This window comes from Microtus pennsylvanicus, chromosome 12 (assembly GCF_037038515.1).
Source record: "Microtus pennsylvanicus isolate mMicPen1 chromosome 12, mMicPen1.hap1, whole genome shotgun sequence".
Lineage (NCBI taxonomy): Eukaryota > Metazoa > Chordata > Mammalia > Rodentia > Cricetidae > Microtus > Microtus pennsylvanicus.
Genome location: NC_134590.1, coordinates 28358668 through 28376006, shown reverse-complemented (window position 1 = coordinate 28376006; position 17339 = coordinate 28358668). Strand labels below are relative to the sequence as shown.

At 45.2% G+C, this 17339-nt stretch overlaps 1 protein-coding gene across 1 annotated transcript in view; it reads right to left on the bottom strand.

Moving 5' to 3' along the window:
• The window catches only part of Usp46 (ubiquitin specific peptidase 46), a 74214-nt gene that overhangs the window by 15155 nt on the left and 41720 nt on the right, over window positions 1-17339 (bottom strand). The window contains exon 5 of the mRNA XM_075943076.1: window positions 5539-5615. Within this exon, the coding sequence (XP_075799191.1) occupies window positions 5539-5615 (77 nt within the window). The remainder of the gene's footprint in view (window positions 1-5538; window positions 5616-17339) is intronic.

Below are 17339 nucleotides of genomic sequence, written 5' to 3'. Positions count from 1 at the left end.
GCAGGAAAAGCACACTGGGGTAAACGGTGTCAGAGCCCATGACCTGCAAGCGGTCGTGGGTTATGAGGGCCAGGATGTGCACAGTGTCTCCAGCAGTGAGGCGTGTACACACACACACACACACACACACACACACCTGTAACCTGTGCTCCCTAGTGCTGGGAAGCTTTGTTCGGGGATCTAGATCACCTATCCCACCAGCTAAACACTAGAAAACATGACGTTGGGGGCCAAGAAGATGGCTCTGATATTAAACTGCCTGCCTGTCTTACAAGCTTGCAGACCTGGCTTTGGTCCCCAGCACTGGTGGGAAGGGACACATCTGTAACACGTTGCAGTGCTTGGGAGGGAAGTTAAAAGTCAGATCCTTGAAGCTTCCTGCAAGCCAACTTAGCTGAATTAGTACATTGCAGGGTCAGAGAGAAATCTCAACAACAAAGTCAAAAGCAAAGATTAAGAAACAGGAAGTTGTTGCGCTCTGAATGCCTTGCCACTTCCTGTGGCTGCTTCACAGAACCTCAGCTTTGTCCTCTAAGTACTTTGTGTTTCTGCTTTTTGAAGCTTTGTCTTGTTTGTAATTGTCTGTCTGTATTTGTGCAAACGGTGATGGGTGGGTTTGTGCAGGCGAGTGTGGGTTTGGCCACTGAGGCCAGAGGCGTCAGAGCCCCTAGAACTGGAGTAAAAGGTGGTTATGAGCTGCCCAACCAAAGCTGGGAACTGAACTGAGGTCCTCTGCAAGGGCAACTAGTGCTCTTCACCGCTGAGCCATCGCTCCAATCCCAAGTGCTCCATAGTTTAAAGATTTATTTCTTATGTGTGCATGTATGCCCGCACGCCAGAAGGGGGCACCAGATCTCATTACAGATGTTGGGACCCACCATTCACTTGCTGGGAATTGAACTCAGGACCTTTGGAAAGGCAGCCAGTGCTCTTAACCCCTGCACCATCTCTCCAGCCCCAAGTGTTCCATATTTTAAAGGCAATCTCAACCAATACTCAGTTCCACGGCTCATGCCAGTCAAGGCCATCAGATCCCTCCAGATAAAGCCCAGGCAAGACTGTGTTCCACCACCAGCTCTTCCCATTCACCTGGATGGTAGCATGTAAACGGATACAGGTTCTGATCCTGAAGACCACGTTTCTAGTGACATCCCACGCAGTGTCAACGGTGCCACTGGGCCATTGATCTCAGCAAAGAACTGGAACTGAGCTTCTCAAGGTTGGCGCCACCAGAATCACCAGAACATACACTCGTGACAGAAACGCAGACTCACTGAAGCTCTTAATGTGCTCTATGCCTCTCTCTTTGCTATTTTCTCAGGTGAGTCTGCTATACACCCAAAACCTGAGAACCACTGACTTGAATGTTAGAGAAAGGAAAATAGAAAGAAAGAGGAGAATGGAGAGACAGAGGGACAGAAGAAGGACATCAGTAAAGAGGTTTCTCAAAAGCAAACAAACTAAAATAAATGACCTAGCCTGCCATACTGGATTCACACCTGAAGGACTTTCGAGTCAGTATACCTCGGGGATATGCACCTATCGGTGCCAATTGCTCCGCAGTGCACGGAACCAGCCTAACACCACAGAGATGCTTGCATGTCCACGCTGATTGCTACCCGATTCACAACAGGCAGAACCATCCTAGAAGTCTATCAACAGATGAACAGATAAAGAAAATGTGGTACATATATACAACGGACTTTTACTCAGACGTAAGGAAGAATGAAATCATGATGTACAGGAAAATGAATGGCACTGGACATTATTATGTTAATCAGAATAAGCCAGGTTCAGAAAGACACGTTTTCCATATATGGAATGTGTGTGTGTGTGTGTGCGCGCGTGCGCGCACGCGTGTGTGACTTGGAAACAGAAGGGAGCTCTAAGGGAAGGGAAGCAGGCAGGAGTACACAAAGCGATGAGACAGATGTGGCAAAAAGCAGGAGCACCTGCAGAAAGAAGAGTACCGGAACCAAGAAAAGAGTAGGAGAGACAGCAAGGGTAGTGGGGGGGGGTAAATAAGAACAGTGTCTGAAAATGCCGTAATGAATACATTACTTTGTACCCTCACTAAAAAATTCACTAAAGAAAGAAAGAAATCTGTGCATGTCACATACGTGGAAACTTCATTGTCTCTAAACGAAGGTCAGCTACGCAGAAGAGAGATCCGCGCGACGAGCAGGAAGAATCACAGTGCGTGTACACTCAGGACATAAACTGACTTTCTAAAACAGGTAGAAACAGGATTCCTAAAGATCCGTTTTCCCGCGGAGCAAGGTCTCAGAGGATTCAAAGGTCACTCTGACACTGGCTGACTTCTGGCCAAGAGAGGATTTCAAGGAAGAAGAGCGGAGAAAGTCCTTTTAGACGTGAGCTCTTAGAGGCGAGGCCAGGCTCTGTGAGGAGCCGCAGGGAGAGGCAAAGGCACTCAAGGAGAAGAGCCAAAACTCTGGAAAGGCTTTGGAAGGACAATAGGGCAAACCAAACACTGTCGAAGTCTTTGCTGGAGGGCATGGGCACAGCTGAGCTTTAGGAAGGGGTGGGGAGGGGCTCATCCTTTCTCAGACTCCTCTCACTGGGCTGCTCCCCTGCCTAGGACACAGTACTGAGGTCTGAAGTCAGAGCTTTTGGCTCGAATAACACTGTGGATTTGTGGCTTCTCTCGGTCTGTTTTCTCGATGATATTTATGCTATTTCTCTGAGACAAGAGTTCAATGAGTACACTCTGGAGTCTGCCGCCCACAGCCCTTCTGGAAGGAGAGGCCTGGCACTTAGTTCAGATCCCAGGACTTCAGCTTGACTCCTGAGCAGTCATTAAAATAAGTGCAAGACAGAAGCATCACATCATAAAACACAGGGCATGCTAAAGAGCTCCTCGCTGAAACACAGATAAAACGAATTCAATCCGAATTGAGTCCTGGAGGCCAATGCCACTGTCAGTCCTCTCAATTCAAAGATTTTATTTATTACTTATTTATTTATTCATTTATCTGAGTCCTGGCTATTACGAAACTCACTATGTATATTTATACCGGGCAGGCCTTGAATTCATAAAAGTTGCCTGCCTCTACTTCCCAAGTGCTGGAATTAAAGGTGTGCCACCCTGCAGCCACCTTAATCCAAAGATTTATTTGGCAGAAAAACAAAACAACAGCAACAACAAAAACCCAGCTAACGGTTGCGCTGGTGTTCTCCACGCTGGGTCTCTGGTTCTTCTGACAGAAGGGTTGGAAGCTGCGGCCTCATCCCAGAGCTCTTGACGGTGAAGGGCAGCAGCTAGCAGTCTTCTCTTTATGACACGTGAGGGTGGGCATCGGTGAGCCAGCCAAGATCTAACTTGGGGGCTATATAAAGTTCTGGAATATTTATCAGGAATATGGGTCTGAACTGTCCGTTCAGTTAGGAATCTGATGGACCTAAAAGGCCGGTTTGGGAGCCATGATGGCTAATCTCTATTGTCAACTTGACTGGATTGAGGGGTATCTAGGAAACATGCTTCTGGGGGTAGCTGTGGAGGTGTTTTCAGAGATGATAACTGGGAGCAAATGACCCAGGCATCATTGCATGCACTGGGGTCTGGGACTGAATAAAAACAGAAAGAGAAGAAGAAGGTGAGGTGAATGTGAGCATTCATCGCTGTTTTTATCTGTGGACTCGTGTGACTGGCTGAGCCATGATCTTGTCACCACGCCCTCCCCACTGTCACTGACCGTACCCTCAAACTGTGAGCCCAAATCAATCCTTTTTTCCCTTCGGTTCTCATTCGCCAACCACTTCATCACAGTAGTGAGAAAGGTAACCGATACAAGAGATCGGCACACTCCCTTCCAATGGCCTCTGCCCTGCTTTCTGGAGAACTGGACCAATACTCCCATTTTTCCATGGAAACAGAAACCTGTGTTTCGGTCCTCTGTAGTACGACTGAAGTCAGAACTAACCACTCGGCACTTTCTCTGCCTGGCTTTAATTTACTATTTTACTAATTTACTATTGCCACCTGCCTTCAAATAGTCCAGGAACTCCCCACGAGGCACAGAAAGCGGCAGTACTGCTTCAAACCCAAATCTCTACTGAGCGATGGGTGATGTTCTTTGCCCTAGGACCAAACTGAGGCAACTTTCTCTTTTTTTCCAGCCAAGTACATCGCGCATCCAATCACTAGAGTTATAAAGTTTTAGGGAGATCCAAAGATGGTCTGGTTTTACAGGAATGTTAAGAACCCAGCCCCTTAACAGAACCAAGCTGGAGAAAGGCCAACCTACAAACTCTCTTTGCTTGCTCTTTCTGAGAGTGAAGAGGAAAGAAATGGGAGTTGGACGGGGCCTAGGCCCCTAGGCAATGGAAAAGCTATCAGCTTCCAAGTCTTACAACCTACCAAATTCAGGTGAAGCTTGAATCCCCTCCCAGCAAGCTCCTGTCTCTTGATTCCTACTGAGGCAAATCAACAGAGCCTTGTTATAACTACTATAAGATGCCCACACTTCTGGCATCTGTATGTGGAGAAGCCCACCGCTACCACACAGTCCACATTACACCTTCAGCCTCAGCCACTCTATAGGGCAGTCTTCTCCCTCAGCGCACTGAGGGTCATCGGTGTGGTCCCACTTGACGAAAGTAGCCAGGTCCTCAGGCCTTAGAGCGTGGTCATTCTGACGTTCATTCCTGTAGCCTGTGTCTAGGACAAGGCCTAGGAAAATGCTAAGCACCTATTTCCTGTTAAAAGGGAGTGGGGGAAGGGGAATCTTGTCTTTGCAACAATCTAAGCACATTTTCCTTTCTTTATTCAGCTATGAGTATGTGTCTGGAGATGTGGCTATGGACGCCTTAGGCATTGCAGCCCTCTAGAGCTGGACTTACAAGCAGTTGGGAACTGCCTGGCGTGGGTGCTGAGAACTAAATTCAGGTCCTCTGGGAGAACAGCGTGACCACATAACTCCTTAGTCATCCCTCCAGCCTCTCAGAACACATTTTCAATACATAAGTGAACATGTTCAATCTGCAGCAGTCCTAGGTGCATACTGTCAAACTCTGGCTCATTGCTGACTCTCAGCGCTAACGATTGGTCTCTGTGTAATAAACACTGCAGAAAAGGCAACTCCATCACTAGTTCTCACAGTACAGAAGTGTTAACTTAAGAGGTCATCTAAGAAAATGAACAATGATCAGCATTTGTATCATTTATTAACTTAATTATGTGAGTGAGTACGTGTTTGAGGCAGACAGATGCACATACATACATGCATGCAGACACACACACACACACACAGAACTAAAACATATATCTGTATCAAAGATCACGGTTTTCGTTTTAACTACGATGACTAATTCCTTCCACCTGATCCTTTCCTCCATCCGACCCCTCTCCAGACCACATGTGTTTATTTTTAATCCCTTGGAGAAGAAATATAAAATAATAAGAATATATCGGTTTAAAAGCACGATTACATCTTGAAGAAATGTGAGATTTGATTTTCCGTATGTGTTTACCAACCAGGGCAGAAGCTCAAACAAACCCCAGCCGAATGCCAGTGTTACCTCAAGCAGTGGGTGATGGAAGTGTTCTGCTCCACGTCAACAGAGAGGTCAAGAAAATCTTCATCTTTGCTACTCACCTGAAGAAAAAAAAAGGGGGGGGGGATTAGGTACAAAATACACAGCAGACACAGCAGCTAAAGCTTCGAGCGTTTATGGGTAACCCAACACGTGCCAGCCGTGAAGGTCACATGTGGCCGCGCCAAACCAGGGCTACTTCAAAACACCCCAACCAGACTCCCAATTCGGCTTCAGTCCTTCATAATTTCCTAATGATTCAAAACCTAGGACCTAAAACTCAGCGGGGTTTCCCGTCATCTCCAGCTGTGTTCCTCATTGTTCTGACCAATAAATGTTAGACAAGCATCTATGGAGCCCATATTGGCAGGGGAGGGGGACAGAGAGAGGACAAGAGATAAGCAGCTTCCACCCCAACAGTGACCCTTCGCTAAGTCCAGTCCCTTGACATCATTTCCTCCTCCCAGTGCCCAGTCAAGACCTGTGGGACCAGGGAGCTAGACTGCCACGCTAATTCCCATCAAGCTGTCCTTCAGATGTGGTCACCATGTGTGGAGTCCTGTGCTGTCGTGCCTGAGCTGGTCACACAGCCCATCCCGACACAGGCCATTCTCAGGCAAACCAGCTCACGGGCCCAGTTTGCTCCTCAGGACTTCACTGAGATTTCACTCAGTGACTGCTTCCATTTCACTCAACAAACCCTGAGGTTTTACAGTTACACCGGTGGCCTGGGAGGAAGGAGCTAACCCAGCAACAAAGCCGAAGTATCCCATCAGCCATGGCAAAAGGAAGAGCACACTCATGTAACAGAGCAAGAGCTACCCTGTAACCACAGATTCTAGGGGGGAAAATGACCTAGAGAAGTCCTCAAAGTTGCAGACATACTCTCTGATAGGATTACAGGTAAAAAGAAGAAGAGGGGCTGCAGCTCTGCCTATGAAGTGGGTGAACTAAGACCATTTCTTAGACTCTCTGTATCTCAGTTCCATCCTTGGACGAGGAAGAGCACCTCCGAAGATTATTGTAAGGTAAGATAACATACGCAAGAGCTTTAACAAGTAAGTGTTCAGGGCTAGTTAATGAAAAATTCGTATCCCATGACTTGGAAGGCAGAGGCAGGTGGATCCCTGTGAGTTTTAATCAACATAGCAAGTTGCAGGCTGGCCAGGGTTACATGGAATCCTAATCTTTAGCAACAACAACTAAAAGCTGGGTATAGTGGCACATGCCTTTAATCCCACCACTTAGTAGGCAGAGACAGGCAGAGGTCGGAGTTTGAGGCCAGGCTGTTCCACACAGTGAGTTCAGGACAGCCAGAGCTAATACATAGTGAAACCCTGTCTCAAAAGAGAAAAAAAAGCAGGGGGAAAGCATTCAGTAAATGGAGGAGAGGCAAAGACGGTTAATGGCCGACAATGCTCACGAAGCTAGAAATGGTTTGCTACATTATGGCAGTTACATTAAATGAGAAAAGTAGGCTGTGCAATTACGCTCACTAACTCCAACTCTGTTTAAAAGGCACGGACAGCCTTTCTGGCTCCCTGTCACCTGTGTGTTCAGCACTTACCTCTCTCTCTCTCTCTCTCTCTCTCTCTCTCTCTCTCTCTCTCTCTCTCTCTCTCTCTCTCTGTGTGTGTGTGTGTGTCTGTGTGTCTGTGTGTCTGTGTGTGTGTGTGTGTGTGTGTGTGTGTGTGTGTGTGTGCAGCCAAGCCTGGCCTGGAACTGAATCCTTGATCCTCATGCCCCAGCCCCGTGAGTGCTGGGATTTCAGACGACTACAGACAAGCAGGCATCAGGCACCACAGCACCCAGCTGTTTCCCCGTTCTTGAAGGCAACCCTGTATTTCCTCTCGGCCAGGGGAGACCTTAGAAGACACACTATAAGAAGAGGCTGAATAAGCACTGGTAAAACCACTTTCCCTTTTCTAAAAATTTATTTTGTTAATTCTACCAAGGAGCTTCTACAACTCATAAACACCTTCAATAATGTAGCAGGATACAAGAGTAACCCAAAAAAAATCAGTAGCCCTCCTTTACATAGATGATAAATGGGCTGAGAAAAAATTCACGAAACATCACCCTTCACAACAGTCACAATAGCATAAAATATCTCAGAGTAACTCTGACCAAACAAGTGGAAGGCGTGTATGATAAGAACTTTAAATCTTTAAAGAAAGAAATTGAAGAAGACACCAGAAAGTGGAAATATCTCCCATGTTCTTGGGTAGGTAGAATTAACATAGAAAAAAATGGCAATCTTACCAAAAGCAATCTACAGATTCAATGAAATGCCCATCAAAATCCCAGCAAAATTCTTCACAGACCATGAAAGTCAATACACAATTTCATATGGAAAAGCAAAAAACCCAGGATAGCCAAAACAATCTTGTACAATAAAGGAACTTCTGGAGGCATCACAATCCCTGACTTTAAACTCTGCTACAGAGCTACAGTACTAAGACAGCCTGGTATTGACATAAAAACAGACAGGAGGACCAATGGAACCGAATCAAACACCCAGATATCAATCCACACACCTATGAACACCTGATTTTTGACAAAGAAGCAAAAAATATAAACTGGAAAAAAGAAAGCATATTCAACAAATGGTGCTGGTATAACTGGATTCAACATGTAGAAGAATGAAAATAGATCTCTATCTATGGCCATGCAGAAAACTCAAATCAGAATGGATAAAACACCTTACCATAAAACCAACCACACTGAAAAAAAAAAAAGCCAACCACACTGAACCTCATAGAAGTGAAAGTGGGAAGCACACTTGAATGCATTGGCACAGGAGACCACATCCTAAATATAAACCCAGTAGCACAGACACTGAGAGAAACATTTAATAAATGGGACCTTCTGAAACTGAGAAGCTTCGGTAAAGCAAAGGACATGGTCAAGAAGACAAAACGCAGCCTACAGAATGGGAAAAGATCTTCACCAACCCCACATCAGACAGAGGGCTGATCTCCAAAATATATAAAGAACTCAAGAAAAATTGTTCATCAAAAGAACAAATAATCCAATAAAAAAAATGGGGTACAGACCTAAACAGAACTCTCAATAGATGAATCTAAAATGTCTGAAAGACACTTAAGGAAATGCTCAACATCCTTAGCCATCAGAGAAATGCAAAGCAACTCTGAGATTCCATCGTAGACCTATAAGAAAGGCCAAAATCAAAAAACACTGGTAACAACTTATGCTGGAAAGGATGTGGTGTAAAAGGAACACTCTTCACTCCTCCATTGCTGGTGGGACTGCAAACTGGTACAGCGCGTTTGGATATCAGTACGGCAATTTCTCAGAAAATTCGGAAACAACCTTCCTCAAGACCCAACAATACCACTTTTGGGTATATATCCAAAGGATGCTCAATCATGCCACAAGGACATGTGCTCAACTATGTTCATAGCAGCACTGTTTGTCATAGCCAGAACCTGGGAACAACCTAAATGCCCCTCTACTGAAGAATAGATAAGGAAAATGTAGTACATTTACACAATGGAGTCCTACGCAGTGGACAAAAAATGACACCTTGAAATTTGTGGGCAAAGGGACAGATCTTGAAAACATTGTATTGAGTGAGGTAGCCCAGGCCCAGAAAGACAAATATCATATGTACTCACTCATAAGTGGCTTTTAGACATAAAGCAAAGAAAAACCAGCCTACAACTCACAATCCCAGAGAACCTAGACAACGATGAGGACTCTAAGAGAGACATACATGATCTAAACTACATGGGAGGTAGAAAAAGACAAGATCTCCTGAGTAAATGGGAGCATGGGGACCATGGGAAAGGGTAGAAGGGAAGGGGGGGGAAGGAAGGGGAGTGGAGAAAAATATATAGCTCAATAAAAACAATAAAAAATATTTGGAAAAAAATTATTGTGTTTTATGTGTATGAGTATTTTGCCTATTCATATTTCTGGTACCTGCAGAGACTAGCAGAGGGGGGTCAGGTCCCCAGAATTAGAGTTATAGACAGTTGTAATCTGCCATGTAGATGTTAGGAATCGAACCTGGGTCCTCTAAAAACAAAACAAATAAAAAGCAGCCAATTCTCTTCAACAGCTAAATCTCTTCAGCACCATGAAACTGCTTTCTTGCACTTCTGCCATCACCATAAGAATACTAAACCAGTAGTGTTTGCACACACCTTTAATTCCAGTGCTAGGCGGGCAGAGGCAGGCAGATTTGTGAGTTCAAGGACAGCCTGGTCTTCAGAGTGAATTCCAGGACAGTCAGGGCTACAGAAAGGAACCAGTCTGAGACTGTTCTTCAAATCTGCCCACACCTGACTGACCACTGAGCTCTGCATGCACAGAGTACCCTCAATGCACTCAGCAGACCCAATATTCAAACTGCCACCGAACAGACAGAATTTCTGGTTTCAGTCCAAGATAAACACCTATAAAAACTAAGAAGAACCAAAACTCATTAACACTGTCAGGGCCCTTATCAACACCCAAATTATAACTCATGAAGAGACCGGAAAAAGAAAGTAAAAAGTTTTTTGCAGCCCGATAGGCTTCTCCACCAATGCAATAATCCAAATCAGATCAAATAAAACTGAAATAGAAAAAGCCCAGGTTTAAAGGATGCCAGCACTCCAGGGTGGCCTTCCAGACCCTCAGAGAGGGGATGGAGGAAGGAAGACCGGAAACCACATGTTTGTTCTCTGGGAAGCAGTTTAAATACCCTGTGGGAGTGATCTTGAGCATCTCTGGGGAGGGGGGTCACCATTTGGCAGGCTTTCTAGGTGGTGGAGTCTGGACTGAGGCAACTCCGAGAGGAGGGGGCTTGGGATGGAACTTTACACACACATGTTCCAGACTTTTTTGATATATGGATGCCAGGGGCTGAGGTGAAGACTTGACCCAAACATTCCAGACTCTTTGGGTACAGGGGTACCAGGGGCTGGGGTGCCACTTCCAACCAAACAGGAAGACAGTCTAAGATAAGGAAAAACCAACCGAGATCAACCCTGGGATGACCCAATGTTAGGATTAGCAGCTTAAAATTTTAATGAGAAACCATGGAAAGAAAGAGGGGAAAGAAACAAAACAAAGACACTATTATAACCATCTTCAGGAAAATAAAAGAAAATACGTTTACGGCCTAGTACAGTGGCACTTCCCTTTAACTCAGCAGAGATAGGGGACTCTATGAGTTCAGGACAGCCTGGTCTGCACATCTTTCCAGACCAACCAAGGTTATATAGTGAGACCTTGTCTTAAAATTAAAATAAAAGCAAGTTCCAGGATAGCCAGGACTACACAGAGAAACCCTGTCTTAAAAAGAGAGAGAGAGAGAGAGAGAGAGAGAGAGAGAGAGAGAGAGAGAGAGAGAGAGAGAGAGAGAGAAGAAAGAAGGGAAGGAAGGGGAGAGGAGGGGAGGGAGGAAGAAAAGAAAGAAAAGATATTTGTAATAAATTTTAAAGTGAGGGGCTGGAGAGATGGCTCAGAGGTTAAGAGCATTGGTTGCTCTTCCAGAGGTCCTGAGTTCAATTCCCAGCAACCACATGGTGGCTCACAGCCATCTGTAATGAGATCTGGTGCCCTGTTCTGGCCTGCAGGCATACATGGAGGCAGAATGTTGTATACATAATAAATAAATCTTAAAAAAAATTTTTTTTAAGTGAGTCAGGTTGGGTGTGGTAGCACACACCTTAATCCCAGCACTCAGGAGGCAGAGGCAGACAGATCTTTGTGAGTTTGAAATCAGCCTGGTCTACAGAGAGAGTTCTAGGACAGCCAGAGCTACATAATAGTAAAATTTGTCTCAAAAAAACTGAGGTTGGGGGGCAGACCAGTAGAAAAACAGAAACAATAAAAGAATCGAATGGAAATCACAGAAATTTACATGACTGAAAAATAAACTGGATCAGGGGAGGGGAACACTTGACCTATCAGTGGGAATTATGCAGTCATAGAATAAAGGAAAAGGATTAACAACTGTTTAGGGGCCTTTGGGACATTATTATATAGATGATCAGAACCCTAGAAGAGGGCAGAGAAAGAATAAAACAGAAAAACTATCTGAGAAATAATGGCTAAACAGTCCCTTGGTTTAGTGAAATGTATACATATAAATAAATTCAAGAAATTCAACAATCACCAAGCAAGATCAGAAACAAAGAATGCCTGTCAAGAAATATCAAAGACCAATTGTTGGGATCCAAAGACAAAGAGCAAATTATAAGTATATAGAAGGAAAAAAAGAAACATTACATGCAAGAGAATGATTTAAAAAAATGAGATCTCAACCAGAGATCAGAAGACAGTGAAATACCATCTTAAATATGCCCAAAGAAACCTTATCAATGCAGCATCCTTATGTGCCACAAATAAAGGCTTCAAGAATAGAGGCAAAAGGAAGAGAATTCTTTTTTTTTTCTTATTTTTTCTTTTCTTTTCTTTTTTTCTTTTTGAGACAGGGTTTCTGTGTAGCCCTGGCTTTCCTGGAACTTGTTTTGTGGACCAGACCAGGCTGATCTCAAACTCAGAGACTGGCCTGTCTGGTAATAGTGGTGGTGGTGGTAGTGGTGGTGGTTGTTGGTGGTGATGATGATGGTTGGTGATGGAAATGATGGTGGTGGTGTTGATGACAATGGTGCTGGCGGTGGTGGTGATGATGATGATGGTAGTGATGGTGGTGGTGATGATGATGATGGTAGTGATGGTGGTGGTGATGATGATGGTGGTGATGATGATGATGGGGGTGATGATGATGATAGTGATGGTGGTGGTGATGATGATGGTAGTGATGGTGGTGGTGATGATGGTGATGATGATGATGATGGTGGTGATGATGATGGTAGTGATGGTGGTGGTGGTGGTGATGGTAGTGATGGTGGTGGTGATGATGATGATGGTAGTGATGGTGGTGGTGATGATGATGGTAGTGATGGTGGTGGTGGTGATGATGGTGGTGATGATGATGATGGTGGTAGTGATGGTGGTGGTGATGATGATGGTGGTGATGATGATGATGGTAGTGATGGTGGTGGTGATGATGATGATGGTAGTGATGATGATGGTGGTGATGATGATGGTGGTGATGATGATGATGGTGGTAGTGATGGTGGTGGTGATGATGATGATGGTAGTGATGGTGGTGATGATGATGGTAGTGATGATGGTGGTGATGATGATGATGGTAGTGATGGTGGTGATGATGATGGTGGTAGTGATGGTGGTGGTGATGATGACGGTGGTGATGATGATGATGGTAGTGATGGTGGTGGTGATGATGATGATGGTAGTGATGGTGGTGGTGATGATGATGGTGGTGATGATGATGATGGTGGTAGTGATGGTGGTGGTGATGATGATGATGGTAGTGATGGTGGTGATGATGATGGTAGTGATGATGGTGGTGATGATGATGGTAGTGATGGTGGTGATGATGATGATGGTAGTGATGGTGGTGGTGATGATGATGATGGTAGTGATGGTGGTGGTGATGATGATGGTAGTGAAGGTGGTGGTGATGATGATGGTAGTGGTGGTGGTGGTGATGATGATGGTAGTGAAGGTGGTGGTGATGATGATGGTAGTGGTGGTGGTGGTGATGGTAGTGATGATGGTGGTGATGATGATGATGGTAGTGATGGTGGTGGTGATGATGATGATGGTAGTGATGGTGGTGGTGATGATGATGGTGGTGATGATGATGATGGTAGTGATGGTGGTGGTGATGATGATGATGGTAGTGATGGTGGTGGTGATGATGATGGTGGTGATGATGATGGTGGTAGTGATGATGATGATGATGATGATGGTAGTGAAGGTGGTGGTGATGATGGTGATAGTGATGGTGGTGGTGATGATGGTGATAGTGATGGTGGTGATGATGATGGTAGTGATGGTGGTGGTGATGATGATGATGGTAGTGATGGTGGTGGTGATGATGATGGTAGTGAAGGTGGTGGTGATGATGATGGTAGTGGTGGTGGTGGTGATGGTAGTGATGATGGTGGTGATGATGATGGTAGTGAAGGTGGTGGTGATGATGGTGATAGTGATGGTGGTGGTGATGATGATGGTAGTGAAGGTGGTGGTGATGATGATGGTAGTGGTGGTGGTGGTGATGGTAGTGATGATGGTGGTGATGATGATGGTAGTGATGGTGGTGGTGATGATGATGGTAGTGATGGTGGTGGTGATGGTAGTGATGGTAGTGAAGGTGGTGGTGATGATGATGGTAGTGGTGGTGGTGGTGATGATGATGGTAGTGATGGTGGTGGTGATGATGATGGTAGTGGTGGTGGTGATGATGATGATGGTAGTGATGGTGGTGATGATGATGGTAGTGATGGTGGTGGTGATGATGATGGTAGTGATGGTGGTGGTGATGATGGTGGTAGTGGTGGTGGTGATGATGATGGTAGTGATGGTGGTGATGATGATGATGGTAGTGATGGTGGTGATGATGATGGTAGTGATGGTGGTGGTGATGATGATGATGGTAGTGATGGTGGTGGTGATGATGATGATGGTAGTGATGGTGGTGGTGATGACGGTGGTAGAGGTAAGTGATGATTGTGGTAGCAGTACTGCTGCTGCTGCTGCTGCTATAGTTAAAGGGGATGCTCAGTTTAAATATGCATCAGGGACCATCTTTTGTAGTTGCCATCCTTGGTACCTGACATAATTTCCAGGGCATAACATGTACACAATAAATATATAATACATAAATTACTCAACTGAAGAAAAACTGAACAAATAGAAAGATAGCTAAATCAGTGGCCTCTCAGAGGCAGAAATAGGAATCATTTTCTTTTTGATACATACTTCTCTTTTTACATTAGCTCACAAATATTACACATTTAAATTGGTAAAGCACTCTCTTAACTGAAACATCCCTTCCCTGGGAGAAAATAAAAGGATGTGGCCAAGTGGAATCACACGAAAATTACCCAGGATGGGGTACACAGAGGTAGGGAAACACAATATTCTGTGGGGTTAGATGCAAATCTGTTTCTGTTTGACAGCTGTGACAGAAAGGTGGGCATCTCATAGGGAAACTGAAGAAAGTTACTGCAAAGTGCTCCTGGGATGAGAGCGATAACGCCCTCCCTGGGGAGGGAGGAGGCGAGGGGTGGGACGGGGCAGGGGGATCAAAGCCTGACACACCTTCCCATCTAGACTTTTCTTTCTTTTTTTTTTTGTTTTTTTGTTTTTTGTTTTTCGAGACAGGGTTTCTCTGTAGCTTTGGAGCCTGTCCTGGCACTAGCGCTTGTAGACCAGGCTGGCCTCGAACTCACAGAGATCCACCTACCTCTGCCTCCTCTGCCTCCCGAGTGCTGGGATTAAAGGCATGCACCACCACCGCCCGGCTCCATCTAGACTTTTCTCTGTCGCCACTCCAGGAAGCCACAGCCCCCATTAGTGGTCAAGAACCACACCGTGGAGGTATTTAAAGGGTTGACAAGGAGGGGCTGTCCAGGTTTTTGTTGGTTGGTTGGTTGGTTGGTCGGGGGTGGTTAGAAGCTTTTTTTAGGGGGTTCTCTTCTTCAATAGAGACAGGAAAGCATAGTCTTCTTCCACACAAGGATCTGGTCTAAGGGAAAATACGGCTTGTCTCCAAGGAAACACATCACTCTCAGCATGAGCAGCCTACAGCCGCTTCTCCTTTTTTTATCCTTAAGTCTGAGCCTGCTGTGCCTCTCCCCCACCCACAAAAAAACTTCACCTTTAAAAAGAGGAGAAAAGACCCTTGATTCCCTTGATTCCCTTCCTGGGTTAGTGGGAAAGGTGACAGCTCCTTAGGTCTCTGCCATGACGACACTGCCCTGGCTGGTACCAAAGGATGGGACTGGGGAAAGTGCTGTCTCCTGTCTGACAGCTTAGCCTTCCTCCTGCCTCAGCCAACTCCACCCTCTGTCTGTGGGGGTCTCGGAAGCTCTACCAGAGCGATATGGACCTCTGCAAACTAGGTAATAAGAGCTGTAGACTTGGTTCTGTTAATAAAACAGTTCTTTGCACATCAGTTTGGCTCCAGCGACAAATACAAATGTGTTGTAATGCCACCGACAGGCTCTGAGAAGCCGTGATCTGCAAGGCCAAAACTCAGCTTTACATAAAAAGAGGAAGAATTAATAAACAACAGCAAGATTAAGCTCCGACTGGCCTAATAAATCTTAGGAAGAAAACAAAAGAACAACCAAGGGAACGGTTAGGCTCAAGTGGAAAAATCCTGAAATTCCAAATTCAGAAGTGCCTTTGTCAAGGTTGCATGGAGAAGTGAGCCCTGATTACCCCTTAAAATAGCCCCTCCAGCTCCACTGCAGAGGACACCATTTGTCTCCATAAAATCCTTCATTTGACATCTGCACTGCAATCCCAGGCCATGCTTCCCCAAGAGAGGCCCGCTGGAAAATCAGCCATTGTGGTGGAACTCAAGATGGGCACAAAGGTTTCCCACAATTGGAGGAACAAGAGGCTGAGGCAGGGACAAAGGTGCCCTCAGGGCTAATTTGCTATTCAGGATCTAGAATAGGTTAATCCACTGTGAGATTTCACAATGGGGGCTTCAGCAATTCTGATGAAAGTGAGTGCACAGCCTGCCATAGGGACGTCCTCAAAGCGGGTTCCCAAAGGAAAGTTAGGTCCTCAGGGCTCATGAGATTCTCTATGAAACCTAGCCCTGCACTTTGGCAGCAGCAGACGCCCGCAGGCCATGCTCTTTCTTAGAAAGTCCAAGGCTTTCTAACAATTAGGGCTGGCTAAAAATGGAATGCATCCTTGGAAGACTGGGTTCCCTGCCTCTGGCCAGGGTCCACTGGATGATGGTGACCAACTGGCTGGAGATCCTAGAAGATACCCGGGCACTGGGCAAACAAGATTAGATGTTTCCTAGCAGTCTGCCCAGCTCTGAGGTCTAGGAAAACAGAGGGGGCTAGCCAAGTAATCAGAAAAGAAAAATAAGAAATCCATATAGACTCCTCTCAAATGACTTATCAATGGGGGTCCTTCTTTTTAAAGATTGTTCTGTCTGGATTGCGAATGTTTTGCCACAGAGAAATGATATGTATTTGAAACAGTGGATACACTAATTGTTCAGACTTGTTTTATATAGTGCATACAGTTTCAAAACATCACATTGTAGTCCAGTTTACACAGCATTATAAATCGCTTTAAAATAATAATAAATAAACATGTGAGTTTTTAATTTTGTTTTCACTTCTATTTTACATTGCACGGGTGTTTTGCAAGCATGTTTGGCCTGGCATCACGTTCATGCGTGGTGCCCACAGAAGCCAGAAGAGGGCTTTGGATCCACTAGACCTGGAGTTACAGACGGTTGTGGGTCACCATGGAGGTGCTTGGATTCAAACCCAGGCCCCCGGCAAGAGCAGTAAGTACTCTTAATCTCTAAGCTGCTCCTCCAAAACATGCGTTTTACCTACATGTGTGTAAGTATACCATGTGCATACAATGCCCAAAGAGGACAGAAGAGGGTGTTAGATTCTCCTAGAACTAGAGTTACAGATGGTTGTGAACAGTCACGTGGGTGCTGGCACCAAACCTGGGTCCTCTGCTAGAGCAGCTGGTGTTCTTAACTGCTAAGCATCTCTCCAGCCCCCATATGGAGGTTTAAAATCAATTATAAAGGATTGTTTCTATCCTCCAGAAAGACACACTTGTACACTATAAAATATAAACAGTTGGAATCCCATTATACAAATGCTTCCATCTAATTAAAGAATTGGGATGCAATCATTGCATACCGGTTCCTGTCTTGGCATTTGGGCTCCACAGTAACCTCT